Here is a 16,022-nt window from a genome sequence, read left to right on the forward strand (position 1 = left end):
CTTGTGGGCTGATTTTACAGGTAGAAAATGCGACCCAAGCTGCTTCAATGGTTCGTGCTGGGCACCTGGTCCTGAAAACTGTCAGATCTGTGAGTTGTTATTCTGTTATTTAATTCTACCATAGGGGGGAATAAATACGTAATTTTTTTTTAACCAATATATTATTGTTAGTGTACAGAATATCCATCCGTGCTTCGTGGTTTTTGCCATAATTTGTACACGCAAAATGAACAGCCTAAAAATAAATGGGGGAAAAAAGAATACTTGCTCCAGGTCATTCCACTGACTTTGTCCTGCTCTTTTTTTTCCAGTAACAAAGCTGAACTGTGCACAGCAGTGCTCTAAGAGATGCAAAGGGCCTTCACCCAGCGACTGCTGTAATGAGCATTGTGCTGCAGGCTGCACAGGACCGCGGCCCACCGACTGCCTGGTGAGAGAAAGACACCTTCAAGAGTAAAGATAGGATACAGGAGCTGGCGAGGAGACGAGCTTAAACAAGAAAACACTCTGAATGCGTCATACTTCTGCATTCAATCTGGATTCCACGAAAACAAAGTTGTCAGTCAGCAGCACCTGTTTTTATAATCAGAAGTATTGCTATTGGTTTCAGTCCTAATGACAGATATAACTGCTGATTAAATATTTCATTTGGCAGTGCCTCGAGTTACAGCGCCTGCTCTCACTCTCTGTGCAGCTCTGAGGGTTCAGCCAAGACTGTAGAGGAATGCAGTGTTATCATAAGAGCGGGGCTCTGTTATGGTCCCAGTGCACTGGATGACTGTTGTTTGTGCTGCAGGCCTGTCGGGACTTCCAGGACGACGGGGTGTGTAAAGACTCCTGCCCGGGCCTCATGCGCTACGACCCCAACCTGCACCAGCTGGTAGCCAACCCACAGGGAAAGTACAACTTCGGGGCCACTTGTGTCAAGAGCTGCCCACGTAAGGACGAATAAACACTTTTTTTTCCAATTTATTTCATTAAACTTTTGATCTTCCTCGACTCCCAATATATGTATGCAGCCCTGTCTCCTAAAAATTGCATTCCCATATAACAAAACTGCATTATGAATTACATTTGAAGGGAAACATATTATGTCGTGGATTACGTTTGCTTTTAAAGTATCGCAAATAACTTTCGAATTTGTTTGTGGAAGTACGTATAAGGAAGAGTTAGAGTGGTGGATGGGTAAAAAAACACAGGACATTCACCCAGGAGACTACTGTTTGTGTCCCGTGTGAACAAAGTACTTTTGTTCCCTCAACCTAACAAAGTACTTTCGTTGCTTTTTTTGTTTTGTTTAAATTTCGTAGTCATTTTACTCAACCTAACTGAGCAGTTTTGTTGCCTAAACTTAACAAAGTAGTTTTGTAGTGTTGTTTGTGAACCACTTGTTTTGGTGCCGTTCTTCTGGAAGAAACTATGCTTCCCTCAAAACTTATTGGGTGTGCAGTTTAGTTGCATGTGGGAGACGGGTGTGATTTATGGTAAGCGCTGCAGCTGACAGTCAAGATGAATAAAGTAAAACTAGTAGGCTTCACTGGCCAAAATGAAATACATCATGCATGATTATGAGCTTTTTCACATTGTGGTATCCTGAACAAGTGCCCAGGTTGTCCTTCAGGCTTGTTACATATTCAGTGGTTAAAGTTTGTCTAAGTTTAATTATAAACTATAGAAGCACAGAAAGAAAATTATTGAGTTTCAGGCCGTGTTAATGCAACAACTGCTCCTCATCTGTTTAACTCACACAGTCTGTCCCAGTATTTCTCACCCTAAATTGCATTCTCTAAGGCCTGCATCATTATGTTGTACCTACAGTCATACTATGGAATAACTCATACAGGTTATTAATGCTTAAAGGCACATTTAGATTGGTTTGATGTTATTCAAGCTGCAAATGTTGAATATTGCATGCTAATGAAGAAATGAACGTTGAAATCATTCCAGACAACTATGTTGTGACCGATCATGGAGCGTGTGTGCGGACGTGCAGCGTTAACACGTTCGAGGTGGACGAGGGAGGAATCAGGAAGTGCGCCAAGTGTGACGGGCTGTGCCCAAAAGGTACGGGGTGAAGCTATCAACCTGGGGACATATTTCTGATTACAATTCCACTTTTTTATTGTTTTGCAAAATATGATTATTCACTTACGATAGGTGATCAAATTGATCCCACTCTCAAGTCTGTTTTGATCCATTTAGAGAGAGCCAGGTTACATGTTTTCCACTGGTTCCAGTCTTATACTTTAAATGCAAATGTTATTGTCAAATCATAAATGTTGTGAAATAATCCACGTATTAGTATGTACAATTGTTATAATGCTACTTTCATGTTAATGTACCAGTAATACAGTAATAATCCAATTCCATCATACATAATACAGGAACACATTTCTGGCATAATCAATACTTGCTGATAATGATTACACCTGTTACTATACTTTACAAGGTGGTATTGCTTATTTTACTGAAGTAAAGGGTCTGAATACTACGACTACTAAAGTACTACAACACAGTTTTCCTTCAATAAATTGCCTCGCTCAGTTTGCTTTAGCTTTATACCAAAAGTAGAGTATGGTCAAGAGCTTTGAATCACGTTCTCTGCTGCTTTGTTTGCAGTGTGTAACGGACTTGGGACGGGGAACCTGACTCACATCTTGTCCATCAATGCCACCAACATTGACTCCTTTAAAAACTGCACGAAAATCAATGGTAACATTGCCATCATCCACACATCGATTCATGGGTAAGTCAAGGACGTTAACAGCATTACAGCCTCCGTACCCGTCTGTGTACATCCTCTATATCCACTGCAGTAGATCACCGGGCACCTTTACCAATGGCAGACAACATGTGCATTTTTGTTATTTGTAGAGATCCGTATACCAAAACACCAAAGTTGGAGCCTGCGCAGCTTGATGTGTTTAAGACCGTGAAGGAAATTACTGGTGAGAGTGCTTAAGACATGACTGAATGCATGACACATTAAATGCACACTAAAGAGTTACACAACTAACAATTCATTTGTTGCTTCAGGATACTTGTTGATTCAAACGTGGCCCGAGAATATGACCTCACTCAGTCCTTTTGAGAATCTGGAGATCGTTCGAGGACGAACTAAACGGTAAAGACCTCTGTAGATTCACAACCACTGGAGCAATGAATTTGTTTTTCCAAAGCCTATCATAAAATCTCTAATTGTTCTCCTCTTCTCTTCCTGTTCCACCATTTTGTCTCTGGTAGGGGCAGCCGCAGTGTTATGGTGTCTGTAATCGGCATCAGCTACTTGGGCCTTCGCTCCCTGAAAGAAATCAGCGATGGAGACGTTGTCCTCCTTAAGAACCGAAACCTGTGCTACACGGACAAAACCCACTGGAAGGCGCTTTTCAAATCAGGAAGCCAAAGTGCTACCGTCGAGGAAAATGCTGCTGCTGCCACGTGTGGTAAATTAAAATTGGTTTCCCACGAAGAAATCAGCCAGATCCCTTTTTTTGTTGTTGGTGTTGTTGTTTGGTTTTCTAACTTCTGATTACTCTACGCACAAGCCACCATTTAATAATTGGATAATTATTGAGATAATTAATTGAGATGAGATATGATATTGAATATGTTTGTTTTCAGCCCGGTTGAACAACTCGTGTGACAGGAAGTGTTCCACAGACAGCTGCTGGGGCCCCGGCCCGGACATGTGTTTTGCCTGCCGGGACCACAGCCGGGATGGGAGCTGTGTTGACTCCTGCAACATCCTGGAGGGGTAAGGGAGGAATCTGTCTTTGAATGCCTTTTTCAAGTTTTGAAATGCAGTGTTCCCTATTTAATACAAACAAACAGTCTGAACACCAGCTCTGTGCACTCTACAGTTAACTCCTTCAAAGTCTATTTTCATAACACAAGCTTTGCAGACTAGACATGAGACACTGGGGATTTGTTATTGAATCAATTGAAAGAACAAGAATGAGTCCAAGGTATTTTGAAGTTAAACCTCCAGCAGATATAAGAGAAACATTGTCGCTGAGATGGCTCCTTCACTCACATCTGTTTATCTTTGCAGATTTCTGTCAAACATTGAAGCTCGAACGTGCTTACAAGTTAACTTGTGCCCTCAAAAATGGGATCAAGAATTTCGCTTCACGTGTAACTTGTTGTTGACAGTGGCGACAGTCTGACAGCTTTCTTGTTGTTTTTGCAGAGAGCCTCGGGAGGCCGTCGTGAATAAAACCTGCGTGAACTGTCACCCCGAGTGTCGACGCATGAATGGGACTGCAACCTGCAATGCACCTGTATGTGTGTCCCACCAAACTATTATTGCAATTCAAAATGAGCAGAAAAAAACACTGTGAAAAAGCTTTGTGGACGTTATTTATTAATCTAAAATGTCTCCACTGTATTTCAAGTTTTTGTTGAAACAAAGAGCACCACAAATGAACAATTACACAGCATGAAAGCTGTTGCTGTGTCAGCGCATCCCATTTCTCCATCAACATAAGATATTAGACCATAATGCATGTAGCCACAAGACATGTTGTGTTTGGGATAAGGGGGTGTGGCTGTTTCATCTAGTTGGTCTACTTTTAAATGGTCATAATCTCGTCTCTGACTGAAAACAACAAGTCCCGGCTTCTTTTTGGAGCTGGTTTAAGAGCTGTAACATTTAGTATGATATTGTTATTGACAAGAGAAATAGACAAAAGAAAATATTGCATTGCAAAAAGTCTCCAAGTATGAAGAGATGGACAGCCAAAACTAAACCACCTGACACTTCTGGGTGGGTTTTTTATTGCCAAACATTTACATCTTCATGAGAAAGATGAACACCGCTTGCTTTATTACTATTAGACAGCCGTTTGCATAATATTTATTACTGCTCTCAAGAGACTTGTAAATATAGTTTTTTTTTTTCTTATTCTTTCAGGGTTCTGGAAACTGTACTAAGTGTGCCAGCTTCCAAGACGGCCTGTTCTGTGTGGCTCGCTGTCCCCAAGGCGTGCCAGGGGAGAACGACATGCTGGTGTGGAAATACGCAGATGAGATGAAAGTGTGCAAGCTGTGCCACAAAAACTGCACTCAAGGGTAAAAGCATTGTTCAGCTGAGACCTGAGAACTGGCACTGTGTTGCTCTGTGGTGCAAACATTTGTCTGTCGTAATGTTGATGCAGTTACTCAATCCACGTCAGCAGAGAGAGCGAGAGAGAGAGAATTGTATAATTTAGGATACATTTTTTTTTCTAATATTTTCACACTGCAAGAGAACATGCAGAGCACACTACATTAAACATTACAGAAAATTACAAAAAAATACACAAGTAGATGAAATAAAACTAATTAAACAAATAATGTCAATAGATAATTCCCCCCCACCCAAAGACAAATAAAAATAAATAAAAGGTTGGTGCATAGGATGACACAGAACAGAGCAAGATACCGCAATGACACAAATGCATTATGTTATTCAGAGCTCCAAATAGTTACAGTTCTATGGTACCGTTAGTGATGTACCCATGTACTCCAAATAAGGCTGCCAGATTTTCAAAAATAACTTCTATTTCTTTCTGAGACTATATGTGATCTTTTCAAGAGGAATACAACTGTTCATTTCCACAGACCATCTGTCGATGAGAGTGGGGGAATCAGACTTCCGAATCATTGCTATACATTTCCTGGCCACACATAGAGCAATTTCTGCAAATTTAATTTGAAGCTTCGTTAAAGACCCGTTGAAAGTTGTGAAGTTTCCCAGTAAACATAGCTCAGGATCCAATGGAAAGGTATCCCCTGCGATCTTAGATTAGGCATTACAAAAGTCATACCAAAAGGACCTCACCTTTGTGCAAAGCCAGGTACAGTGTAGGAAGGAGCCAACCTCTATACCACATCTGAAACACATTTCTGACAATTCAGGTTTGGATTTATGTAGCTTATCAACTGTACCTTCTGGGGTGAGGTACAGTTGATGAAGAAAATTATAATGCACAAGTCTGTACCGGGCATTAACCGTTGTTGACAAACTGTTCTGGCACAAATCTGACCAGAGTTCTTCATCAATTGCTATATTCAAGTCTGATTCCCATCTCATCCTGGATCTGTGTACATTTTAGAAATAAGTCATACTTCCTCTTCAGTTCTTCAAAAGCCATGAGACGTCTTTTATCAAAGCAATCTTCCAGACGCTGGATTGAATATACAATTTTAATGATAAATAAAGTCATATATCATATAATTGTTTACTATTGGTTTACATTGATTTCAATCGTCAGTGATAGAGGTCTGCACACAAAAAAGAACTGAGAGAAATGAAAGCAGATTTAATGTTCACGTTGATGGACTATCAACAGCTGTGATGATGGCTGGTTGGATACTGATGGTTACTGTGGTTCAGGGATACCAGAACATCCTTTAAACGGTCTTTGGCAGATTCTTTTTTTTAACCGTATTGTACATCTTTTATGACGTAAAATATGATGAAGTATTTCCACAGCTCGTATATTTCATTAGACTGCATGGCACAAAACAGACCCTAGTGGGCCGCAGTGATTGATGCATTCACAGTAAAACTGGGATGCTTTTGCTGGAAGGAATTATCTTCTCGTTATTTTTGCACTCGCACGTTGAATTGTAATAGAAAACATGGAAGTGTGGCAACAGTTACAGAGTTTCTGATGGAAACTGATTGCAAAGCCTTTTTCCTGATTGCTTGTTTTGTGCTTCATCAAAAAAACTTGACTTGTGATGAAATGCAGTGTAAAATCAAAGTGACGGTACGGTGACATCCGATTATTTTGCATTGACTATACAGGTGCATGGGTCCTGGTCTCAAAGGCTGCCAGAGTAAAAGGTGAGTAAATGCAGTAACACTAATCACTGAAACTAAAGTACATGCTGACTTTGCCTAAGTTTGACTTTCTAATCTCATCTCTCCTTGTTTATATCGAATTTGTGAATGTGCTCTGTTTTCTAGCCGCGTTCTTAATTTAGCTCCCGCCTGTCTTTCAGCCACTCTGGCCTTTCCATGATTTCGGCTGGTGTAGTCGGCGGGCTGCTGGCGGTTCTTATTGCAGGCCTGTCTGTGTTTGTGTTGCTTCGCCGACGCCACATCAAGAGGAAGAGAACCACGCGCAGACTTCTCCAAGAGAGAGAGGTAAGATGAGGAGAACATCCAGATGTCAGTCTGTTGATGATCATTTACAGAGATGCAAGCCTGCTTCATGCAGAGACGGTTGTTTCTTACTTGTCTGCTATTGTGCTATTGTTTGAAAGGGAAAGTACAGGCATCCATTTCATATTATGTTTAGAGTGTTTCACTTTTTTTATGCTTTCTTTAGAATATTGTTGCACCTCCCAGTGCCTTTTTCAAAAGAATCCCCAGAGCTGTTTGCACGACAGTACATAAAATAATCAGTCCTTCTTTTTCAGTTGGTTGAACCTCTGACGCCAAGTGGAGAGGCACCAAACCAGGCTCTGCTGCGCATTCTGAAGGAACCCGAATTTAAGAAAATCAAAGTGCTAGGATCAGGAGCTTTTGGGACAGTTTACAAGGTAGGAACATGCTTCAAGTTTGTGTCTCGAAACAATTTGCCGTCAAAAACCTGCTGCAGTGCTGAGCTTTATTGAAGCTGGAGCTTAGGAGTCCTCCATGTGCCAAGTTTACACAACCGACACCCGGCTGTTTTTTCGCTGATCTACATCTGTTGTCAATTTTTCAATTAAAAGACACATTTGTCACGCATGAGTGACTCCACTCTCACTTTCAGTGCTGTTTGTGTAGTTTGTATTAATCTCACTGTGGGGATATGTTGTTACGCTGAGGGCACTATCGCTCATATGAGACAAAAGGCAGATCTCTGCAAAGTTAGGCTTTTATTTTAGGGTTGCTTTTAGGCTTACGTTATCTCCAGAGAGAGAATGTAAGTCAATGCCATCTTCTTCTCACTTTACACTCAACAAAAACATGTGTGCATGTGTGCTTGATATCTTTCTGAGGACCAACTTCAGTGTCAGACCTTGAGAGTTAGGACATTTTTAAAAAGTAAGGACATTCATTCAAAGGGCTATTTGAGGATTAAGGCTCTGTTATAGGGTTGTGGTTGGAATTAAACATAAAAGTAATGATTCGGGCAAGGTTTGGTTCAGTCAGTGGCGAAAGAAGTACTGACATCTATAGTTAGCATGAAAAAGACTCCATTATGAGTAAAAGCCGTTCATTCATAATTATGAAGTATCCACCATATTATCGTAAATTATTTATTTTGATTACTACTGCATGAAGGTATAATCATCATTTTAATATTTCCGCTGGTTGAGATAAATTGACTGCTTTATTTACTGTAGAGTAGTTAAATCTATGACAATGTGTCATATATTTTAACGGTCATATGTTTTGTATGTAAAACACAGCAATCAACTAGCTGAAGTGGAGTGAAAAGTATCTTATCCTCTGCAATGTATGGAAGTAGTAGCATAAATGGAAATGCAAGTGTCTCGAAATTATACTTAAGCCCAGTACTTGCGTAAATGTACTTTGTTATTTTCCACCACTGGGTTTAGGAGTGGGGGGCAAGGGTCCTCACAAATCTAGGAAAGTACAAAGTGTTGCAATACATACACCTCAGCTTTTGTAATTGTATTGTACATTTGCATGTATGCACTTGCGTTCACTTGATGATTCAGGTGTAATTAAAGCATTTATAATAACTTACACACTTGTGTCCATACAGGGCCTGTGGGTTCCAGAGGGAGAGGACGTGAAGATCCCGGTGGCCATCAAGGTTTTGAGAGAGGCCACATCACCAAAAGCAAACAAAGAGATCTTGGATGTATGTTTAATGATTTCTGTGGTACCTTTTTACTGTAAAACTGAGTCAGAACTAGAAAAGGCCATTCATTTAAAATGGCACTTGGTGGGAAATCACATTAAAAAGTTCAAAACTCCCTGCACATTATTACAGTACTTTGACTGGATTAAAAGTCAACCGCAATGTGTTGCGCAACGTGAGTGACAATTATTGCTTCCCATGTGTCAGTTCAACAGTAATGCATCCTGTAATTTATAGCACATGCAAAGTTATTTTAAAACTAATGACTACTTATTTGCCTTGTAAAAAAGGAATGGGTCATGTTTCTACATGGTACAGAGCTGTAGAAAAAGAAAATGGAGGGCTGTGTGTTGGTGCTGGTTTGTAATCCAAGGCTGAGGTGTTCTGGAAAGGAATGCGGTCCTGTAGCCGCACGGAGAAAGCAGCCTGCGTTATGCAAACGGCTGAATGTGCATCTTAGATCCTGTGCTTTTTGCGGGTGCGTTGCTTAGTCACTGCACATCTGGAGCTTGTGGTTGAACATTCACATCCTCACATGGACTTCAGGGCAGAGGGCTTGTTTTTAAATGTGCTTTGAAGCCTCTTCCTCATCAGACTCAAAATTACAGAGCTCCTAACAATCAAATTGTTCTTTAGTCAACAATGATGATACATTAATTGTCATGTTGAAAAATAATTGGGGTACAATTAATGTACTCACAAAAGGAAATCTACTAAATATAGCTCAGTTTGAAGTGCTGTTTGCACGGATCTCCTTGTATGAAACCTGCAGATTATCCTCATGTTTTTTCTTTCATTTCTTTTTCTGTTATGACGACTGAGTTTCCACTCTGATCCACATTAAATATACTTGGCTGGGCATGACCGCTGCTAAGAAACTTATCACCAAACACCAGATATTTCCACAAATGTCATGTTTCTTACGCTATCAGTTTCCAGAATAAATGTAGACCTTCTACTCATCTTGCTTCAGTGGAAGACAAAATGGGCTGTAAGACGTTTTTCCCTCAAACAGACAATTCCATTTTTTGCACCTTCAATCTATCAACATGAATGCCAATTGTTTCCTTTTGTCCATCCGCTAGATAAGGGGGTTGTTTGTTGTTTGTGTCACCTGACTGCTCCCATTACTATAAAACGCTGACTGACACAACTCTCTTTTTGCATCTCTACATGCGCCCTGCAGGAGGCTTATGTGATGGCCAGCGTTGAACACCCTCACGTGTGTCGCCTGCTCGGCATCTGCCTAACCTCCACTGTGCAGCTCATCACCCAGCTGATGCCTTACGGCTGCCTGCTGGACTACGTCAAAGAGAACAAGGACAATATCGGCTCCCAGTATCTGCTCAACTGGTGTGTGCAGATAGCCAAGGTAAGAGAGAAACCCTGTGAAGACATCAAGTTATGGTCTATTCAACAGCTGCTGAGCTTTTCTTGCTACAACAGCACTGTTTATCCCAAGCCTTGAAGGGTGTTTTAGTCATTTGGGGAACAATGATAAAACCAAAAGAGTATTCAAGTCAAGTTATTTTGATTTGCAACCACGAGAATGAACAGTACATCCTGCCTTTTAACTGTTTAGAAATACTGTTGAATGATGTGACTTATTAGAGGATTATAACAAGTCCATCTCGAAAACACGTTTACGTCTTTGATCATGTCTGATCAAGTTATGTTTCCATGCCATATCAGACCGCTTGTTAAAAAGAGCTCTCCAATTGTGTAACACCGTATACTTCATTGTTTGTTTGATGAAAAGGGAATGAACTACCTGGAGGAGCGGCACTTAGTGCACCGTGACTTGGCAGCGAGGAACGTCCTGGTGAAGACTCCTCAACATGTCAAGATCACCGACTTCGGTCTGGCCAAGCTCCTCAACGCGGATGAGAAAGAGTACCATGCAGATGGCGGAAAGGTTGGTTGGAGATTGAAGTAGGAACTGTCACAAGAAAATTATACAAATCAGTTGAAAAGAAGAAATAAAATGATTATCATTTTGCCCTACAAATAGGCCTAAGAGCAATAACATTTATGCATTTATAGCCTGTTACAAATGTTGTCTTTGTGAGACAAATTACTTCCTGTAGATAAATGAAAGATTGTATTTTTGTATTTCTAGTTTTGCTCTAGATTGTATCTTATGTAAGTGAGTATTAATAGTTCTGTCAGAAAGAAGAGAAATAACCTTGTCTTATCAGTGTTTCTTTGAGAAACTGAAAGCAGTATTTTTCTCACAGGAAAATGTGTAGTGCTTGTGTTTACTTACTTGTAATTACAGCGTGACCTCTGCACTTCTTTCTGTAGTACCCGATGATGTAATATTTTTCCGATAATATGATAATCCGCCCTAAATGTGCATTGTTTTAACTTAGTCTAAAATCCAGTAATACAGAAGAACTCCTCTTTATTGGTGTATTTCCTGACAATGTAACTTTCTGAGGTTTATTTTTTTCCCCAGACTGATGATATAATAATTTTGACTCATAATGTGATGCAAAGTTGAGTTCCTTTATTTGTTTTAGTTCGATGCAATTCTATTCTGAAACGTGTTGTTGATTGAGACATCCATTTAGCATGAAGCTTTTTGAGATGCAAACTGTCCCAAAAACTGTGTTGACATTTCTAAGATTGTTGATTATTTTGTATGTGAGATAATTGCAATTCTGCACCACTAGGTGACAGTAAAGTTGCATTATATACTGTTTACGTGTGAATGACAGGAATGGATTTAACAAAGTATGACAGTACTTTGAGTAAAGAAGACAAATTTGAGGAGACGATATCAAGATACAAAAATTACAGACATTGCTGTAGAGAGTCCACTGACAAGTGTACAGTTGAGGCCGCTATCTCAACACGTTTATACACCTTCTCTTCATCCACCTTTAAATAAACACCCTGCAAACACAGACATTTACATTTTTGCCAGCAAAAAGGATCTGATGGAGCACAAGCGTATTGTCCAGATATACTAAAAAGCACATTATGATGTTTCTTCTTTACCATGTTAAGTGTAAATGTACAGGTATATTGCATTTTTGGAAGTTACTACAATATTTGGAGATTATTACATTTCTACTTTTTGTTCCGCAGGTACCAATTAAATGGATGGCTCTTGAATCAATCCTGAACAGAACATACACGCACCAGAGTGACGTATGGAGCTACGGTAAGTCCAGTGCTTTTAGTTGTTAATACACTCTCGGCCTCTAACCCAGTGAGGCATGAGCCCCGCTTGCGATGCAGCTAAACTCTTGTGCAACTTCAGATATGTAAAACAGATGTTTCTGTACTGCCGGGTTTTGGTGACAGTCCCACTGGAGACATGTTTAATCATTGCCAAATAAAGTGTTTTAACAGCACGTGAGGCAAAGAGAGGAAAGGCCTTTTTTGTATTTTATGCCTCTGCGCCTCTACAGCTGTGGCCCATGGCGTGTTGACTGTCCGTCCGTCCGTTGGCATAAACAAGGTCAAAGATCACTGTGACCTCACAAAACACATTTTTGGCAATAACTCAAGAAGTTATATGGTAATTACAACAATTTCACACAATTGTCTAATAGGATGAAATGATAAAGTGATGACATTTTGGACAGACATGGGCGTAAACTGCAACTTGACTGGTTGGTGGAGCAATACAACCAGGCGGGAGTAACATCTTACACGAAATGAGAGCTTTTTAGGACACGTTTATCACACGCCTAACTAAACACCAGCAGTCTCAGATTGACAGTATCGCGTCTGAAGAGGTTGCTGCCACAGCCCACATAAACCGTGGCGCCAGCACCAAGAGCACACAGATGCCTTCATACACAGCACAGCTTTATTGTGTGGGCCAGCTCCAAATGTTCTTTTCCCAAGGGTGTTGATCTTGACTTCCGCTCAATATGGCAGAAGCATCAGCCAGACCCTGGCAGAAGTGACAGGCTTCTTTTCCTCCCTTTTCCCTTCTTCAGTTCCTCCAACAGAGAGATGCATCCTGCCAACTCCCACTCCTGCAGGCAGAGCCAATTTGTCAACATAGCTATTTTGAAACTGTGTGATATTCGGGAAAGCTTACTTCCTGTCACTCTCATTTCCTCTCGTTTATTGGCAGAAAAACAAAGTGAATGACAGCTCAACAGACTGACATGTAGCAACTGTCCTCCTTTCTGTAGGCGTCACCGTTTGGGAGCTGATGACATTTGGGACCAAACCGTACGACGGGATTCCAGCCAGTGAAATAGCTGGGGTCCTGGAGAAAGGGGAGAGACTGCCTCAACCACCGATCTGTACCATAGATGTCTACATGATCATGGTGAAATGTAAGCTCGAAAGCTTCTGCTTTTCCAAAGTGTATTCATATGATAATTTCCTTCTGAATCCGCTGCTGCAGCTAAGTCCTGATCATTCCCCCCACAGACGCTCATTTTATCTCCTTGTCTCATGATGATATCTGCTGATGTGTCTGTACAGGTTGGATGATTGATGCAGATAGCCGACCTCGTTTCCGGGAACTAATAGCTGAGTTTACAAAAATGGCTCGGGATCCTTCTCGATATCTGGTCATTCAGGTGTGATTTTACCACATATCTTATCAGTCTTGAAACTTAACCAATTAGACACAGCAAGATGACCAGGTCGATTGTGTTTCTATTCCAGGGCGATGACCGCATGCACCTGCCGAGTCCCACAGACACTAAATTGTACCGCAGCCTGATCAGCGGGGATGGCATGGAGGACGCTGTGGATGCGGACGAGTACCTGGTGCCACAGCATGGCTTCTTTAGCAGCCGGAGCACCTCCCACACGCCACTGCTTCACTCCACAGTAAGCTGCTGCAGACAAAAACACACACACACATCAAAGGTGTCGGATCGAGCAAGTCTGTCCATCTGCCTCTCGGTGAGGCGACATTTTGATAATGCAGCTCGGATGTTGGCAAAAGCAGAGAAAATGATGCATCCTGCATGGAAGAGAAATAAGGAAAAAACTTAAATGTGATTTAATCAATACCACTTTAAAAAAAAAATAATTAAAATATATGTGAAGGGAGAATCATTTCCACTTTGTGGTCAGGCATTTCAAATATAAAATGAATGCTTTAATATAAAGAAAAAATTTCTAACTTTAAAAAAATACAAGAAGTGCAGTTTCTGTTTCTTTGGTCATAAAATTTGAGCAATCATGCACTGACCAAAATAATTTATTAACCCAACTGGCCTCTTGAGTCACTCACTGTGAAGACTGACCACTCTCTGTGTATGTAGAACATCCTAAAGTACCTTACAATATATTATACAGTAAACCTTCAACTACACATACAAGTTAAGTTAGAGAAAACCAAAGTGCGAGGCCCATTTATGAATTATACACCATATGTACCCTATACCAGGGGTCGGCAACCCACGGCTCCCCTGGAGGTGGCTACTTGTGATTCCCAGAGCTCCGCCATCGCTATCAATGGAAAAATGCTGAAAAGTATCAAGCTGCAGAAGAGCGATTTTTCAACTGCTGCAAAATAAATATACTTTCAGGAAGTGGATCACGTCTCCAAACTCCACTACTGCTGCTGGTTCTGTGGCAGCTCATGAGACACTGAGGCGTCCGCTAGTAAAAACGGATCCGTCCTCCTCCGTTTGCCGTGCTCTAAAAGTCCGGCGCAGTGAGGACGCTCGGTGTAAACGTAGCACAAGATATGCGTTTAAAATGTGAAACTCACATGAGGAGGACAGGTATTGAACCTGCTACCTTGTGATTACAGGACGAACACTCTACCACATGAGCCAAATATATAGAGAGGTCTGAATGTCTGCATACTTATGTTTTTGATGGACCTTAATGTCGCCGACACATGACTTTTTTTTCTCTTCTTCATAAGAGTTTGATAGTTATGAACTGGTAAAATATCAATACAATGTAAAAAAAAATCTTTATTCTTGTTCTATAATTTCATAAATACAACAAACTATAGTTTGTTTGTACATATAATATGACTATATATACAACTTTACAAGCTGTGATATCAAATAGCTTTTGCGGCTCCAGACACATTTTTTTTGGGTGGAAAAAAGGGCAAAATGGCTCGTGGATACGAAAGGTTGCTGACCCCTGCCCTATACGGATGGAAAAATACTGGTCAGTTGTATTTAAACTATTAACTTCTCATCATATTTGAATATTGTCACATTTATATAGTATGTAGTATAAAATAGTTTTAACAGAAAAAGGTGAATCTGTTCATGTAATGAGACACAGATACTCTCACTAAAGAATGCAGACTCAATTACCTTCTGTATCCAAACGGTGAAAGAGGAATACCAGCTGCTTTAGAGGAAGGGAGCAATTTTCCAGAAACAGCAGTATTAATTGATTAATAAATAGCACCAGCAGTGCACACTTAACCAAGATGCAGTCAACTGTTTGACAATTGAGTTGTGCTATTTTAACTGTTTTGCGGAAATGGGATCTCTGCATAACTCCTTACCTTATGCGCCAGAATGGAAATAAATACAGAGTAATTTTTCACTTTGTTAAATGTAATTATCTTTCAAATGAAGCAGCAGAACGCTGACGGCTAAACTGATTGCAGATGATCGATCAGCAAGAAAAGTTAAACTAAAAGCCCCGACTTGAATCTGAGAGGCCACTCGTACCTGGCCTGAACCCTGCTGAACCCAGCTGTCCTCATTCTGTTTAACTGTCACCAGTGGGACTATTTCTCCGCTTCCTGACCCCTACCCACTCGTCCTCATCATCATCCCCTCTCCCACGTTTCCTCCCAGGTGCCCTTTGATTGATGAGTGCTGAACAAGGAGAACTGTTCTCCTCCAGGTTCAGTGGAGGCCGTGCGTAGGTCTGGCTCTTGTACCTGGGAGCGTTGCCGGCCCCTGACAGCCTGGTTAGGCCGCGCAAGCTTCAAAGTGTGATTACCTTTGCAGAAAACTTTTTTTTTAAATCTCCGTCCAATAAAAGCGCAGCACCGTCTGCTTTTTTAATATCACTGTTGGGGCATGGCCCACTATGAGTCCAGATATTTTTTTTTACAGATGGTCGCTCCTTCAGCGTGTTTAATTTCCTTTTGGTGTTCAAAGTAATTGCATTGCCACAGCTGTCACTCTGTCCTCTTTATTCGCTCGGTTTCCATGGTTTTAACACCGTTCACAGTCCTTTGACTCCAGAATTTGACAGACACAACAAAGCTTGTCAGATTGCCTGAATGAATATGAATCT

General features: G+C 40.8%; 1 protein-coding gene across 1 annotated transcript in view; it reads left to right on the forward strand.

Annotated features, from left to right (window-relative positions):
* Nucleotides 1-16,022, forward strand: part of egfra (epidermal growth factor receptor a (erythroblastic leukemia viral (v-erb-b) oncogene homolog, avian)) — a gene marked incomplete at its 5' end in the record, with an annotated part of 40,327 nt that overhangs the window by 20,706 nt on the left and 3,599 nt on the right. The window contains 21 exon segments of the mRNA XM_079214945.1: nucleotides 25-89; nucleotides 312-430; nucleotides 797-938; nucleotides 1,948-2,064; nucleotides 2,620-2,746; nucleotides 2,875-2,948; nucleotides 3,037-3,124; nucleotides 3,244-3,443; nucleotides 3,622-3,754; nucleotides 4,190-4,280; nucleotides 4,913-5,070; nucleotides 6,794-6,832; nucleotides 6,991-7,135; nucleotides 7,411-7,533; nucleotides 8,712-8,810; nucleotides 9,997-10,182; nucleotides 10,570-10,725; nucleotides 11,904-11,979; nucleotides 12,968-13,114; nucleotides 13,266-13,363; nucleotides 13,452-13,619. Of these exon segments, the coding sequence (XP_079071071.1) occupies nucleotides 25-89; nucleotides 312-430; nucleotides 797-938; nucleotides 1,948-2,064; nucleotides 2,620-2,746; nucleotides 2,875-2,948; nucleotides 3,037-3,124; nucleotides 3,244-3,443; nucleotides 3,622-3,754; nucleotides 4,190-4,280; nucleotides 4,913-5,070; nucleotides 6,794-6,832; nucleotides 6,991-7,135; nucleotides 7,411-7,533; nucleotides 8,712-8,810; nucleotides 9,997-10,182; nucleotides 10,570-10,725; nucleotides 11,904-11,979; nucleotides 12,968-13,114; nucleotides 13,266-13,363; nucleotides 13,452-13,619 (2,551 nt within the window).

Source organism: Taurulus bubalis, assembly GCF_910589615.1.
Source record: "Taurulus bubalis genome assembly, chromosome: 1".
In the NCBI taxonomy this organism is placed as follows: domain Eukaryota; kingdom Metazoa; phylum Chordata; class Actinopteri; order Perciformes; family Cottidae; genus Taurulus; species Taurulus bubalis.